The 15,063-nt window shown below is 41.7% G+C and overlaps 2 protein-coding genes across 5 annotated transcripts in view; both read left to right on the forward strand.

Moving 5' to 3' along the window:
- The first annotated feature begins 638 nt into the window (after window positions 1-638).
- Window positions 639-12,549, forward strand: kcng1 (potassium voltage-gated channel, subfamily G, member 1). Its single transcript, XM_086159804.1, has 3 exons — window positions 639-852; window positions 6,000-6,827; window positions 11,325-12,549. Exons 2-3 carry the CDS (start codon window positions 6,039-6,041, stop codon window positions 12,102-12,104), a joined length of 1,569 nt encoding a protein of 522 aa, XP_086015930.1. The 5' UTR covers window positions 639-852; window positions 6,000-6,038; the 3' UTR covers window positions 12,105-12,549.
- A 1,844-nt stretch (window positions 12,550-14,393) lies between these two features.
- src (SRC proto-oncogene, non-receptor tyrosine kinase) overlaps window positions 14,394-15,063 on the forward strand; it is a 34,347-nt gene continuing 33,677 nt past the window's right edge. For all 4 annotated transcript variants that reach the window (XM_086158920.1, XM_086158922.1, XM_086158921.1 and 1 more), the window contains exon 1: window positions 14,394-14,792. The gene's annotated coding sequence lies outside the window, so the exon portion shown is untranslated. The remainder of the gene's footprint in view (window positions 14,793-15,063) is intronic.

Here is a 15,063-nt window from a genome sequence, read left to right on the forward strand (position 1 = left end):
AGGGGAAATAAATCACCGTCAAATTCTGCAATACCCTGGCCATAAATCAAAACCAACAATCTGGTACAAGATTGCTGTACCAGATTGTACCAAACAATCATCATCAGGATATATCCTCAAATGTAGTTATTATTATCATTATTAATTTGAAATTAAATTAGATAAAACAGAATTGAATAAAATTAAATTGAGTAATTTAAATCAGAAATAAGCAGAAACTTTAAGGACTAAATTCACCTATTAATGTATGATTTCTCGCCACAGAAAGACAGCAGCGGGGGAGGAGCCGCGCATGCGCACAGACGCAGCCACTTCGCCTCTCAAATATCCGATTATCATCGGGAATATCCTCAAACATCTTTTTTTTTTTTAAATAACCAACGGGAGAATCAAATTAAATTGAAATGAATAAAACAATAAAGTCAAAAATTCGAGGGATGACAAATTTATGAAGTTGGAGGTGTCGCGCATGCGTACAAACGATCGCACGTGCCACACAGGTGGCTCTCCTGAAACCGGTTGCCATGGAGTTTACATCAAAGCGTTGAGGCGGAAGGGACGCGCCCCCTCGCCAGTGACGTCATCGGGCGGAGAAGATGGAGCCGAAGGGAAGGAGTTAAAGCCGCGCCAGAGGGAGGAGGAAGGAGGAGGAAGGAGGAGGAAGCCTGTTGCTCATCATCCTCCTCTTCATCACCGTCGTGCAGCAGATGGCGGCGGCAGCAGGAGCCCCGTGCGCGTCTCGTCCCTCCGCGGCGTTCCCCCTTCCAGCTCTTTTTAAGAAAATCAATTAAAAAAAAACACACAAACAAAACAAATCAACCAAACTTCCGGAGCGACGGATTCCGACACGCAGTGAGTCCATTCCCGCCCTTGCTATCACTTATCGATATTCAATTATTGGTTTGCGATCATTCGAAGTTCATGCTGTTGCGCGTTGTGCAGGACTTGCCGGACTTTTCGCGCGAAGTTTTAGACACGGTGCGTGCGTGCGTGCGTGCGTATGTGCGTGCATGTGTGTGTGTGTGTGCATATTCGTGTGTGTGTGTGAGGCCGACTGCGTCCCGACCCCCATCAATCCCATAATAGTACGGGAGGGCGATCCGTAGCAACGTCGGGTGTGTGCGCGCAAGTGTGTGTGTGGGTGTGTGTGTGTGAATGTGTATGTATGTGTGTTTGACTACAAAACAAAACGTTCAAAAAAACTTACAATAATGACAATGCTGATAAATCTAATACTTGATATTGAGATGTAATTTTATACTATGCATTTCATTGCACGGAAATGAGTTTGCAGTAAATTAAAATAAGAGCTCTAAGTAATTAAATGTAAACAGATAAAAACGTTTGGATTAAGAGGATCAGGATTCAAAGGAAAAATTGGGCCCAATTTCAGAAAGAATAGAATCCTTCTTATATAGTTATTTACTTTATTTGATTAAAAGACGTCCCTTGGTGAGATTATTATTATTATTATTATCATTATATTATTATTATTAATGCAGCCAAGTTTTTATTTTGATGCACATTTTTAAACAAATTGTAATAATGGATAAAGCCTTCATTTGCTTTGTAGAATAACTTTCACTGATAGCAAAATAATTTGCTTTTATTTGTCTTTTTTTTTGCAATGATGTTAGGTGGAAGAACTTAGTTTGTCGCCAGAGTTCAGCTGACTCATAAAAATAATCTCTGTTTTAGAAATCGCTTCCTGTTTATTTTTGTTTGATTTCCTTGACCTTTGTTCAGGCACATTTATTTATTTAGTAATTTTTTTTATAAGTACATCCATTCATTTTCAGGCCAAAAATAACCAGAAATAATAATAAACATATATTTATTTCATTTTTTTGGCTTATTTGTACCAAATTTTAAGACACATATTCACTGTATATACATCATCAGAAAAAAAAAAGTTCTATTTTTATCAATATATGTATCTCATATATTTGTGAATGCAAGTGTATATGCATACACACATGTGGATGATTTAAATACATAACAGATGAAATAAACCCTGGACTTTCATTCGCTCTGGCCAGTGATGAATAAAACGTTTATTTTCCTCGAGCGTTCAATAAAAACCAATTTTGCTCATCGTCCTCTCACTTTACGTGCAGCTTCGGGATCAGAGCACTGCGCATCAGTGAAATCTGACACCAGATCTATCTTCCTCCTCCTCCTCATTCCGTCCGTAATGAGATCAACTAATGACTTTTCTCTAACTGCTAATAGTGTCTGTCTTACTCCGCGGCCACCGGAAGACAAAAAAAAGGGAAAGTGATTATAATCTTCCGTTCCCAGGTGAGTTCACGTTTGAGGTGTGCACGGACGGGGTTCTCTGAGATCTCGGTCTCACAGAAATCGGGTTTTTGCAACACAACTTTTTAGTCTGAACAGAACAAAACAAAACAGGAAACTGTTTTGGCCTGATTTGGGTTCAATGAGACTGCTAATCTGGAATTATAATCTGCTTTTAACTCAATCTAAAGGAGTGTAATCTCGCTTTTGTTGGGCGATTGCTTGCAAATTTCTACATACTTGGCGATTGTTTCATGTTTTTTGATTGTGAATGATCATCAACCCCCCCCCCATTAATCTTGAGATAAACCCTGAAGTGAGTGTGATTTTTTTTTTAATCTTAAAAATACTGTATCATTCTCTAATTTGAAGATGGAATAAAGATCAAGAAAAAGCTCCTTGTGCCCACATTGCAAAACATTAATAAGTTTGTGAATATTCTTTATTTTTTTTATACATCTTTCATATTTCCTACTTCATTTTCCTTTTTTTTATGTTTTTTCAATAACTTTTCTGGAAGCTGACATCTCAGGGAATTTTGAACTTTGTTTTCAGATAAATAAATATATTTAATAATAATAATAATAATAATAAATAAAACAATCTTCCTCAAAATCCAGTGGATTATTGATTTTAGGCCACAACTGACAGCGCCTGGCGTGGCAGGGTGTGTGAATTGGATAAATGCAATCAGGTGTAATTATGAGCGGAGACCGTTCACAGTTTTCATTTTTGAGTGATACAATCCACACATTTGGTTTATTTTTGACAATTCTGCAGCGACTCTTTTGACCAGTGGCTCTGATAATTGGAAAATTGGAAAAGAAAGAGAAGCAATATTCAACGTATCAATCAGGTCAAAACTGAAACCAATGATTTTCACCAGCTCGGCGGTTAAAAAAAAAAAATCCCACCCAGGAAGGGAATGTATAAATTTAGCTTCAGGGGGAAGCGGGAGGTGGAAAGGGGAAGGGGGGTGTTTTTCGGGTGCAGCTATAGTGGGCGGAGGTGTGTGTGTGTGTGTGTAGGCGGGTGGGGGGGTGATGAGGGTCTATGGGGGCCGTCTGGATGGCGGTAAAACTGAGAGCACGAAATGACAGAGTGATGAGTCCCATCAGTCCATCTTGGACGCCGAAGCAAAGTCGGTGAGGATGTAATTGCGAGTTCAGAGAGAAATAACCCCCGCCCAAAAAGAAGGAAAAAAAAAAAAAAGAAATCATGAGAAGGGATTAGAAATAAATGTTGTTTGTAGGGGAAATTATTTAAAAAAAAAAAAAAAAGTTTGTCTGATGGTGCAATACTTGAAGTTGAGTGTTAAAAAAAAAAAACTTCAAAAATGACTTGAAATGTCAATTTGAATTTACTGGAGATTTTATAAGATAAGCGGGAAAAAAATCAAGAGAAAACGGAGTGGAAAGATGGCTTGAGAACGAGTGGATTATCAGAATATTTCGCAAAATTTATTTGAGAAATGTAGTAAATAATTTACAAGAACATTTGTGAGGGATATTTTGAAAAATTGACTGGAATTTACCACAAAACAGTTGTGTGTGTGTGTGTGTGTGTGTGTGTGTGTGTGTGTGTGTGTGTGTGTGTGTGTGTGTGTGTGTGTGTGTGTGTGTGTGTGTGTGTGCGCGCGCGCGCGCGTATTTCCATCTCATCTTGCACCAGGCACAAACAAAGCTCAATATTTATTATCAATAACATTTGTGTCGCTTTTTCAAGAATCCCAGTGTTTTCTGCAGGGTCACGTGACCCCGCCGTGTTTGACAGCGCCGTGGTTACCAACGGTAACGCACAAAGCCGTCTCGCCGGGCGGTGAGTCACCAGTCAATCTGGAGAACACGGCCGGCGTCTGAGCCGCCATCGTCACACCGGGGCCCGATGCCAGCCGGGCTGCTGTCTCCATCCATCCCATCCCCTCATCATCCTGGGATTTGTGTGTGTGCGTGAGCGTGCATGTGAGGGGGGGGTGCACACAACTTAGAAAATAATAGATAATAAATAAAAGCCCAGCGTGAGGAATGTTGAGCCCTGAGGGGTGAAGTATGATGGTAGGAGGCCATGTTGATCCCGGCACTGATGTAGGCGTTTCCATGGCGCCAGGATGGAGTGATCCTGAGCAGTCGCTTCACACACACACACACATACACACACATACACACACACATACACACACACGCACACACACACACACACAATGTGTTTGAACAGCCTGAAGTACGTGTGCGTGTGTGTGTGTGTGTGTGTAAAGAAAAGCCTTGATTAATTTTTAAAATCTTTAAAATATAGATAAATCAATATGAACATCTTGGAAATGTAACTGAGATGGTCCCTTTTGAAAAATGAAAAAAAAAAGACTAGATAAGGTTAAAAAAAAAGGAAAAATTATCAATAAATGAATCTATATATATTTATGGAAGTGCACGTTTTTATCAAATATGGAGTTATATTCCCGGCTAATTCACATTTATGTCTAAATGTATGTTTTATATCTGAACATATTTTCTGATTCTTTTTGTTATTATGGTGGTTCTTTATGCACAGCTGCTACTTTATAAAGAATGCTAAAATACCTCTCTAAATATATATTATTGAGAGGTCTTAAAATCTTAAAAAAATTCAAGATTTTATTTTGAATGCCAAATTTCTACTGTAATAACCTAAAAGGCTGTAAGCCATTTCCTGAAAAGGCACAAAGAAATGTAACAAAAATGGGGAAATAATCTCAAACTATGGGAGAAAATATGTTTCACTTGACTCCACTAAAGTTCCTTTAGAGTTATTATTGATAATTCCTGGCATATTTTTCTTTTCATACGGTAAGAGCACCCTGATGAAAAATAAATACGGGTAATATGTTTTGCTTTTTTTGTGAATTCTTTTGAAATTTCACATAATTTTTAGACATACTGTGTAATTTTCCCATTGATTTGTAGAAAAAATTATTTTAGTTTCATGTATTCTTTTCACATTTTGGCTTTGCTGATTTTTGTTTTGATATACTGCAGAGCAGTTGTCATAAAAATGGAAAAAATTCTTTGCAGGAGAAAAACAGGATGATGTCATTAAACACACCTAAGTGTGTTAATCCACACTCGCTATTGAGTGATGCGACGCACACACACACACACCCACACACACACACAGACACATGCACTCACACACGGTGTAAATAGATGTTTCCGTGAGCTTGCAGCCTTCTTTTTTTTCCAACAACACGCAGATGTTATTCATGTTCTGTGACTGCTGGGAAGGTTTCAACCCCCCTGGAGGTTTCCATTGTCCCCTTAGAAGATTGATGATTTAAACATGTGAATTTTACTATTTGTAGGTGGAGTTTGCGCCGGATAACAATTGGATTTGTGTTGGTGTTATGTGTCCAGGGCGCAATTTCACCCCCAGCCACTAGGGGGCAGCATGTCTGGAACCCCCCCCCCCTGCTAGTTTAGTGCAGAGAACAAATTTCCCCATGGGGATTAATAAAGGATAAATTATTCTTATTTTACCTAAAGGGTCACTTTCACGTCGAGGTGTAAATCACGCTGACCTTTCAGCAAATCCCTAGCGAGGCCGCGGTCACATGACCTTCTCACCGTCTCATTCCTTTTCCCGTTTGTGTTTTCCGTCAGGATAAATGAAATATAAATCGCCCTTTGACAGGAACGGTCGCCGATGGCCATCTGTTCTCTCGGTTGCAGCCGGCGGTCGGAGCAGCGGGATGTGATCAGCCGGTAACCATGACGCTGCTGGCGGGCGATGGATCGGACTACGACTACAGCGCCCTGAGCTGCGCCTCCGACACCTCCCTCAACGCGCCCCCGCTCCTCGAGCAGGAGGCTCAGAAGGGGGCCTTCTACAAGCGGGCGCAGCCGGCCCCGGAGCCCGGCGCCCTCCACCGCCACCGCGACGATGCCCCGTCGCGCAACGCCCGCAGGCTGCACGCCATCATCAACGTGGGCGGCCTGCGCTACCAGCTGCCCTGGACCACCCTGGAGGACTTCCCCCTGTCCCGCCTGGGGCGGCTCCACCTCTGCACCAGCTTCGACGAGATCATGCGCGTCTGCGACGACTACGACGTGACGCACAACGAGTTCTTCTTCGACCGCAGCCCCTGCGCCTTTCGCACCATCCTCACCTTCCTGCGGGCGGGGAAGCTCCGCCTCCTCCGGGAGACGTGCGCCCTCTCTTTCCGCGAGGAGCTGCTCTACTGGGGCGTCCCGGAGGAGAGCCTGGAGTGGTGCTGCCGGCGACGCCTCCTGCAGCGGGTGGAGGAGTTCGAGGCCATCGAGAGGGCGGAGGAGGAGGAGGAGGAGGAGCTGATGGAGGAGCTGTCGGATCCCGGCGGCGGGCGCCGCGCGGAGTCAGGGGTCAGCCGCTGCATGGCCAGGCTGAGGGACATGGTGGAGAGACCTCACTCCGGGCTGCCGGGGAAGATCTTCGCCTGCCTGTCGGTGCTTTTCGTCACCGTCACCGCCGTCAACCTGTCCATCAGCACCATGCCCGCCATGAGGGAGGAGGAGGAGGCGGTGAGTCCGAAAGGGGTCGGGGCGCGACAAAGTGTCGTCGAGCCGGGGTGTCTTCGGGTGCGATGTAAATAGAAGGCGGTTACCGTGGTGACCGGAGGAATCTGACCGTATCGCTCTTCAGTCCACATCAGCCTGAGCCAGGGGTCGGCAACCCTCAACACCCAAACATTTGGACCCGTTTTCCACGGAAAAGAAAACACTGGGAGCCACAGTTACTATTTGTCGTCTAAAATAAAAAGTATCGCTGTATATATTGCTTTTTCGTATTTTGCCTACGACAAATTGACGGTGTCGTGGCTGGTGTTCGGGATTCCGCGAGTGTGACGTATATTTTGAGCGTGGAAAAATATATGAATATAATTTAATTTTAATATTTCAAGATCACAACAATCTTCCAGTTTAGATCTAAAATTGCAAAAAGTAACTAACACAAATAAAATATAATCTATTTTTCCAAGCCACTCGGAGCCGCAGTGTAAGGATGAAAGAGCAGCATACGACTCCGGAGCCGCGGGTTGGCGACCTCTGACCTAAGCCGATCACAATTTCAAAATAAAGGGCGATGTCCAATTATGTGACTGAGCAAATAACAAATGAAAGAAAAATTAGGGTTTATAGACAGAAAATGGTTTGTTTACTTTCCAGTGAGCACCTCTGATTGGCTCTTACCACTTTCCCTCCTTCACTCTGATTGGCCAAAGGTCAGGCCGGACTTTTTTGCCATGAAAGATAAAATTGTTATTTATCGGTCTTTGTCACAGCAAAGATAATCCTTGCTGTTGTGACATTTTGACGTAGCTTAAATACTTTTTTTTATTTAACCTTTGTCTGTCACAGTCATGTTTATTACCATGTAATAATCTTCTTAATCTCATCAAGCTCGATGATTATGATACTTCTTGGACAATTTATCGGAAAACCGGCACGTGAATAATTTTGAGGTGAGACTTTCACTGGTTTTCAGAATGAATGGCTCCTCGGCTAACAGGCGCTAACAACATGATAATTACATTACATGATAATAATAATCATCATTTTCATAGTGCTAATAACAATTGTTTCGGGCGGCAAGAGGAACTTTAATACGTGTCATACCCAGTAATTAGATAGAATAGATAGAATAAATAGCAGCTGTACTAACATAGAGGAGATGATTTGTGGGACAAATTGGGACGAAATTAAAAAATGCTTTCATTAGTTGAATCAACTAATGAAGTTCTTCCAGCGGGATGGAGGTTTTAAAGGAGGCCCCTTATTTCATTTGCAACCACCAGTTTATTTCCCGACAGGAAACATCCGTCAAATCTTAGCCAATTTATTTCCTTATCATCAATATTATATTTTAAATCCAAGTTATAGATCAGCTTAATCATTGATTTTCAAGTGGATAATTTCAAGATTGATTTCTAATTTATTGATGTGTTATTGATGTCACAATGTGTTTGGATGTTTTTTTTTTTATAATTTTTGTTTTGTTAAAATTAACAGCAGTTCATTTTGACTATTTTTAAGTGCATTCTCCTTGAATATTCCCAACTCTCGTCAATTAATCTTCAATTCCGGCTTCCATTTTTGCAGATTTTTCAGCACCCCCAGTCAGTTTTTCATTATTTTCTTGTTAATTTATCAGGTCATTTAGTTTATTTTAGTTTTCCCATCGTTCTCTAGCTCCACCACGACAATCTGTCTCTTTTGTCAAACGGAGCATTTCAACCACAGGCGTGTCTTTTCAGCAGATAGGAGCGGTTTAATGAAATTCTGGCGCTTCTGGGTGAAGAGCCGATGCTTTAATCGCTGTTTGTGGACACAACAGTTTCAGTTAAAGTGTGTGTTCAGGATCTGAGGCGCTTCCTGCTGGCGGGAGGGAGAGCGTGACAGGGAATTTGATTATTGCCGAAGCTGCGGTGGAAAGTCCTATAAGTCAAGTTTTATTTCATGCATTATTCATGAAATCGTAAAAAAGGATAATTGATTTATTCTTATTTCTTAGGATTTTCCAGTGGTCAGCGCCGCTGCTACATAGCGAGAAGGTCGCTGGTTTGTTTCCAACAGCTGGCAGCATTCTCCAATTTTTACAAGATGTATTACAATATTTTCTTGGCATGCTTTTATTTTGGGTGTCCCTCAGGGCTCCATCCTGGGGCCTTGAATGTTCTTGCTGATCCTTTGCCGATTATTTAAGATATTATTTTGCGAGAATTACAATTCATTTTCATTCAAATCAATATTCATATTCAAATATATTTTTAATGTACTTTTCAGGTATTTTTTTGGAGGGGCGGGGTTATTTTTCTGGCGATTGGCTGGTTTATGCAAATTTTTCCCTCACGGCTTTTGATCGCTGCTCAGTCATTATGACTTTCCCGGTTGGAGTAGAAAAGTATTGAAAATAATTTTCAATTGCCGTATTACCAGCATCCTTCAGGGCTCTAAATCTGGGATCCAAAGTTCGTGCTTCCTCAGATTAATCCCCCATTTTTCAGATTTTTATTATCATTATTATTATTATTATCATTTTCCATTATTATTATTATTATTATTTAACTTTAAATTCAAATATTTTTTGAAAATTGATTTCTTTGCTATTTATACATATTTAATTATTTGGAATTTAGACTTTATTTTCACTCATATCTGATTTAATTTGTTTTATTCGATGAATAATCATCTTTTGATGATTACCTTAATCTGAGAATTATTTTCATATATTTATTTTTCATTTATCTATTTTTATTTTTTATTATTTTACATAGTTATTTTTGATAATAAGCATTTACACCTAAATAAAAAAAGAAATAGTCAACAAATTGGATTGATCCGAAAAGAAAGAAGAGTGATCTGTGTTCAGCCGGATTTTAGAATCAGTGATTAAGAACGAATGTCGTTCTAAAGTCACAGGTTGATGTTGGAGGTGCGAGACTCGTTGAGTTTTCACACCTCCTCGCTTCTGCTTTTAGCCCCTTCGTTAAAAAGCGAAAGGGATTGAGTTCCTGATAGAAACAACGGGTTCATCGGCGTTCGTAGGCGTCTCTCCAGGGAAGGGGAGGATAATTTGTCCCCATCGGGGCCAGAGACAATTAAAAGAGTTTTAATCCCTTCCAGATCGATTTAAATTAAAAAAAAAAACAAAAAAACAATGATATGAGACTATTACAGGGTTTATATCTGATCTAAAATAACAACTGAGTCTCTTGTTATAAAGCTATAAAAGCTTCATCTTTATTTACATTTTACTTTTTGAATTAACATATTGTCTCAGGCACTTCGTCAATGAAAAACATTTTGCCTATCCAGAAAATAGTCTGCTTCAAAATTTTCCCATCAGCAGCAGCATCATATTATATTATATTATATTATATTATATTATGTTATATTATATTATATTATATTATATTTAGTGGCATGGCCCTGCGATTGACCTCTTGATAGGATCCAGCGTCCCCCGCGACCCTTCGTACATCAGAAGTGGCAGACGATGGATATTTAGTGTCTGTTTTCTCCACGCCCTCCGGATGTTCTGTCAGCCCTGTAGTTGCCTGCTGCATTTTGTACGATAGTCTTGCAGACATACGTGCAAATGAGATGAGGTCACAGATCAGATAAAAGAAATCCTCTTTTCATCCCCCGCCAAGGAGAGGGGAGAGACAAATTTGATACTTCTGAAAAAAAATCAAAAACAGAAAAATGTATTTTTTCAGTTATTTTATAGTCTCTTAGAAATTAAACACAACATTTCAGACAGACATCTAAACTACCACTGAGATGGCAGGTCAGTAAACACACCTCAGCATGCACCTGATGAAAGTCATGCATGTGTATGTGTGAATGACACACACACACATACACACACACACACACACACACACACGTGCACACACGATGAAGGTGTGAAACAGGCCATTCTTCTTGTGAGTCTTTCTGTGAACTCAAGCTGTCACGAAGCGGTGCTACCTCCCCCTGGTGGTCAAAGTTGATACTCACACCTGCTTCAGGGAAGCCAATTGGTTGAGAATTAATCGCCTTACCAATTGCATTTTTTTTAGCAATTTCTTTTCTTTACCAATGAGTCATTTGGCGTAAGAAAGAAAATTTGTGAAAGCGAAGCTGTCCATCTTCTGCCTTTTGAAATGATTTGTATTAAATGTCTAAATCGTTCATTCATTCATTAACCTCTCGGCTTATCTCGCACTCAGGGTATATTGACGCATAACACTCTCATTCACACGCCATATAAACGTCATGCACATGTCGCATGTCATATACACCCATGCAATTGCTCACGTTTCCATTCACATAACATAGAGACATACGTTAGCACGCAATACAAAGACACTCCTTCACTCTTTCATTTGCACAAATTGGCAATGAATACATGCGTGTCTTTGGATGTGTAGGGGAAAACCCATGTAGAGAACACGGGGAGCACATGGAGACTCCACACAGAAAAGCATGTAAGACGGTCTCACGTGTGTGTGTGTGTGTGTCCGTCCCCTGCAGGGAACCTGCTCCAGGATGTGCTACAACATCTTCATCGTGGAGACGGTGTGCGTGGCCTGGTTCTCGCTGGAGTTTTCGCTTCGCTTCATCCAGGACCGCAGCAAACTCACCTTCCTCCGCCAACCCCTCAACCTCATCGACGTGGTGGCCATCCTGCCCTACTACATCACCCTGCTGGTGGACAGCACCTCCACGGGTGAGAAGCGCCTGGGCTCCGGCAGCAGCTACCTTGACAAAGTGGGCCTGGTCCTGCGGGTCCTGAGGGCCCTACGTATCCTGTACGTGATGCGCCTGGCGCGCCACTCGCTGGGGTTGCAGACGCTCGGCCTCACCGCCCGCCGCTGCACGCGAGAGTTCGGCCTGCTCCTTCTCTTCCTCTGCGTGGCCATCGCCCTCTACTCCCCGCTGCTCTACCTGATCGAGAACGAGATGGCCGCCTCGCACGACTTCACCAGCATCCCCGCCACCTACTGGTGGGCCGTCATCACCATGACGACGGTGGGCTACGGCGACATGGTGCCCAGGAGCATCCCGGGCCAGGTGGTGGCCCTGAGCAGCATCCTGAGCGGGATCCTCCTCATGGCGTTCCCCGTCACCTCCATCTTCCACACCTTCTCGCGCTCCTACGTGGAGTTGAAGCAGGAGCAGCAGCGGCTGTTGCAGAGGAGGACGCACTTCCTGCTGAGGAGCCGCGTGGCCGGCCTCGGCAGCAACCTGTCGCTGGAGAGCGACATGCTCTTCCCCATCGGTACGTCCGACGCCCGCGGCCTGGACGACTAAGGCTCGGCAGGAAGAGGAAGAGGAGGGCTCGTCGTGAACGTCTTCCCAGAAATTCAGCCGTTCGGTGTAGCAGCGACTTTTCATATTTCTGGACGAACCATCTCTGGTTGTGTCTGATTTGTTTATTCGTTTATTTTATTGACGGTTTGAAAAAAACGGCGGAAGGAAGGGGGCGAGAAGCTACCAGCCTCACAAAGGAGTTTTCAAAAAAATTCGTTTTTGAGTTCAATTTTTGAGTGCCAAAGAGAAGTGGCACTCAAAAATTCCACAGCAACCACAATAACAAACAAAAAAAAATTAGAAAAACAAACAGGCAAAGAATGTATATAAATATATGATTGGTTTGATTTAGATTTTTAATCAATTGATTACATTTTAAAGGCAGAGGACCTTTGGAAAACATCGTTATATGACAAATTTAAAAAAAATGTTGATGAAAGAGAAATTATCAATAATGAAATAAAATTAAACCCAATGTGAGCAGAAATAATAACAACATGAGGGGAAAACTGGAACTAAAATACGATAAATTTTCTCGAGAGCTTAGACTATGAGAGAGCAGCGTCTTGGAAAATTCACGCTTTTATTCTGAAATGTAGAATTGTCCGCGGGGACAGACAATTATTTCAATAAACCCAAACTCCCAGAGATGCTGGAGGTTTCTGTTGCATCTGTTGATTCCTGTGATGGATTTTAGTGAATTTAATCTAATTTTATTGCATTAAAAAATAGTTCTGTCTTTCTCCTTTTACTTACTGTTTTCAATGTCATTTTGATTGTGATTATTAAAATTTGGTTTTCGGTGTATTTAATGATTATCTCTTTTGTTTTTACTCACAGCGTCCCCGAGTGGCCATAAAACAGAGGTACGTGTGGTGATTTGAATAGTGTCTCAGAAGTACACACAGATCTGCAAAATATACCTTAGGAATCACAATATTTACCTTGGAAATTGAATTTTCAAAAATTGACTGCAAATAGCACATTTTTAAAAAAGACTAAGAATTAAATGAAATTGGGAAGAAAACGAATCCATTTTTTTTCTCAAGAAAAAAATTCTCTCTTAAAAACAACTGCCTTTTAAATTTTTTTCAATTAAAAAAAATAAATTTGTAACTTAACTGTGGAAAAAGCATGTATGTAATGTGTAATACACTGAACACCTATTTCATAGATACAATGCATCACCTGGAACCAGCCTTTATAAATAAATATAAATAACATCTGGCAATATATATTCTGCAGACAGTACATAACCAAAACATCTCAATGAACATGCAAAAAATAACAAGCATGTATTTCGCATGAATTTAAAATCACATTTACTACTTTTCCCTCATCAAACTTAAGACATGTGAGATTTGACCTTTGACCTTTCTCCCAGTGAGGGGAATTTGCTCAGCAGCATGAGAACAAATGACCAGTAAAACCTGTAGATCCGCCGCACCGCTTTCAGTGACAGACTAGTCTACTGCATGAGCGAGTACAATAGAGAAGTACTGTGAAAATGCTGTGAGAACCTCCAGCGGCAACTTGTCTCCTACACAAAAAAGAAAAACATCAATCATTTAAAACAAACATTTAAAAACAAAAATCTAATTTCTTACAGCTAATCCCTTCAATGGAAGGTAGAAAACATATAGTTTTTCTAGTTATCAATACACCTCACATACCAATCATTTAACCAAATTTTTTAATACAAATTTATAAACACATACATTTCACAGAGTAAATTTAGACATTTAAAATGCAAACATTTAAAAGTGTTTTTAACAGATAAGGTAAAATTAGCACTCGTTCAAGCGTGGCTATTTCATTTTAACAGCAGAGGGCAGCATTGTCTCGAAAGCGGAGGTGGGTAATGATAAACGTCTTTTTTCTTCAAAAAAGATAAATAAATTGATAATGATATGGTTTTTTTAAATAGTTTCACCTGAAGGACTGACCAATCTCAATCCGGGCGCTTTTAATTCACTCCGCGATTTTATCTTTTTAATTACGGTAAAAAAACAAAAAACAAAAACAAAACACGCGTTTCAACCGCGCAAGCGCAACTGAGCTCTTACGGTAAAATCGCTCCGCCCCTCCCACTGAAGCCACGCCCCCTCTCCACTAAGCCCCGCCTCTCCAGGTGAGGCGGCGCTTCCGCCATTCAACTAAACCCGTGGTCAATTATGCGTGAGAGGAGCCGACCAATCAGAGCGGGGCATTCCGCCGGTGGAGCCCCGCCCCCTGCTTTTTACACACGCCCCGGTGTTTTGGTCGGTATTTGGCGTCCGTGATCGCGGCGGGAACGGACACCTTTTTGATTATTCTCTCCTTTATTTCTTTCTTTCGTTCTTTCACCCGAGACGATCCCGTTTTCACCTCCGGGACCGGAGATGTTTTTCCGGTACCGGGAGACTCCCTCCGCCCCCTCCTCCCCGCCGTGACCTCACCGGGCCGCCCCTCCTCGGCTTCCTCCACCCGCCCAACCGTCCACCACCGACCACCTCCACTTGAATGGCCGGGATCGCCGCTCGGTTCTTCCGGTACCGACAGACGCCGCCCGCCGTGTCTCACCGGGATCCGTGATCCCCCCCTCACACACACACACACACACACACACACACACACACACACACACACTTTCACACAATTCGAACGGGAGCACAGCGACGACGACTCCAGGTCTCCGGTAACGGCGGGGTAAGTCCACACGCACGTACACGCACGCAGACTTTTATTTTCAATTCATGAGTTTTATTGTAAGGACTTTATTTCTATGGATATCTAGTGACGTCACTTGTGTATCTGCAGGGAGTCAGAGTTGTACTTGATGAAGCGCTCACTAGTACTTCAAAAACAAAAAATGTGTGTTTTGCAGGTTTAAATGGTGTCTTTGCGTTTGTTTCTTGTGTATTTATTTGCAATATGTTTCCCAGCTACTTCAACAAAAATACTTTTTTTTTTTTTTTTC

The sequence above is a fragment of the Fistularia commersonii genome, chromosome 14, assembly GCF_037954325.1.
Source record: "Fistularia commersonii isolate RoL2024-O1a breed Wild chromosome 14, RoL_Fcom_v1.0, whole genome shotgun sequence".
Classification (NCBI taxonomy): domain Eukaryota; kingdom Metazoa; phylum Chordata; class Actinopteri; order Syngnathiformes; family Fistulariidae; genus Fistularia; species Fistularia commersonii.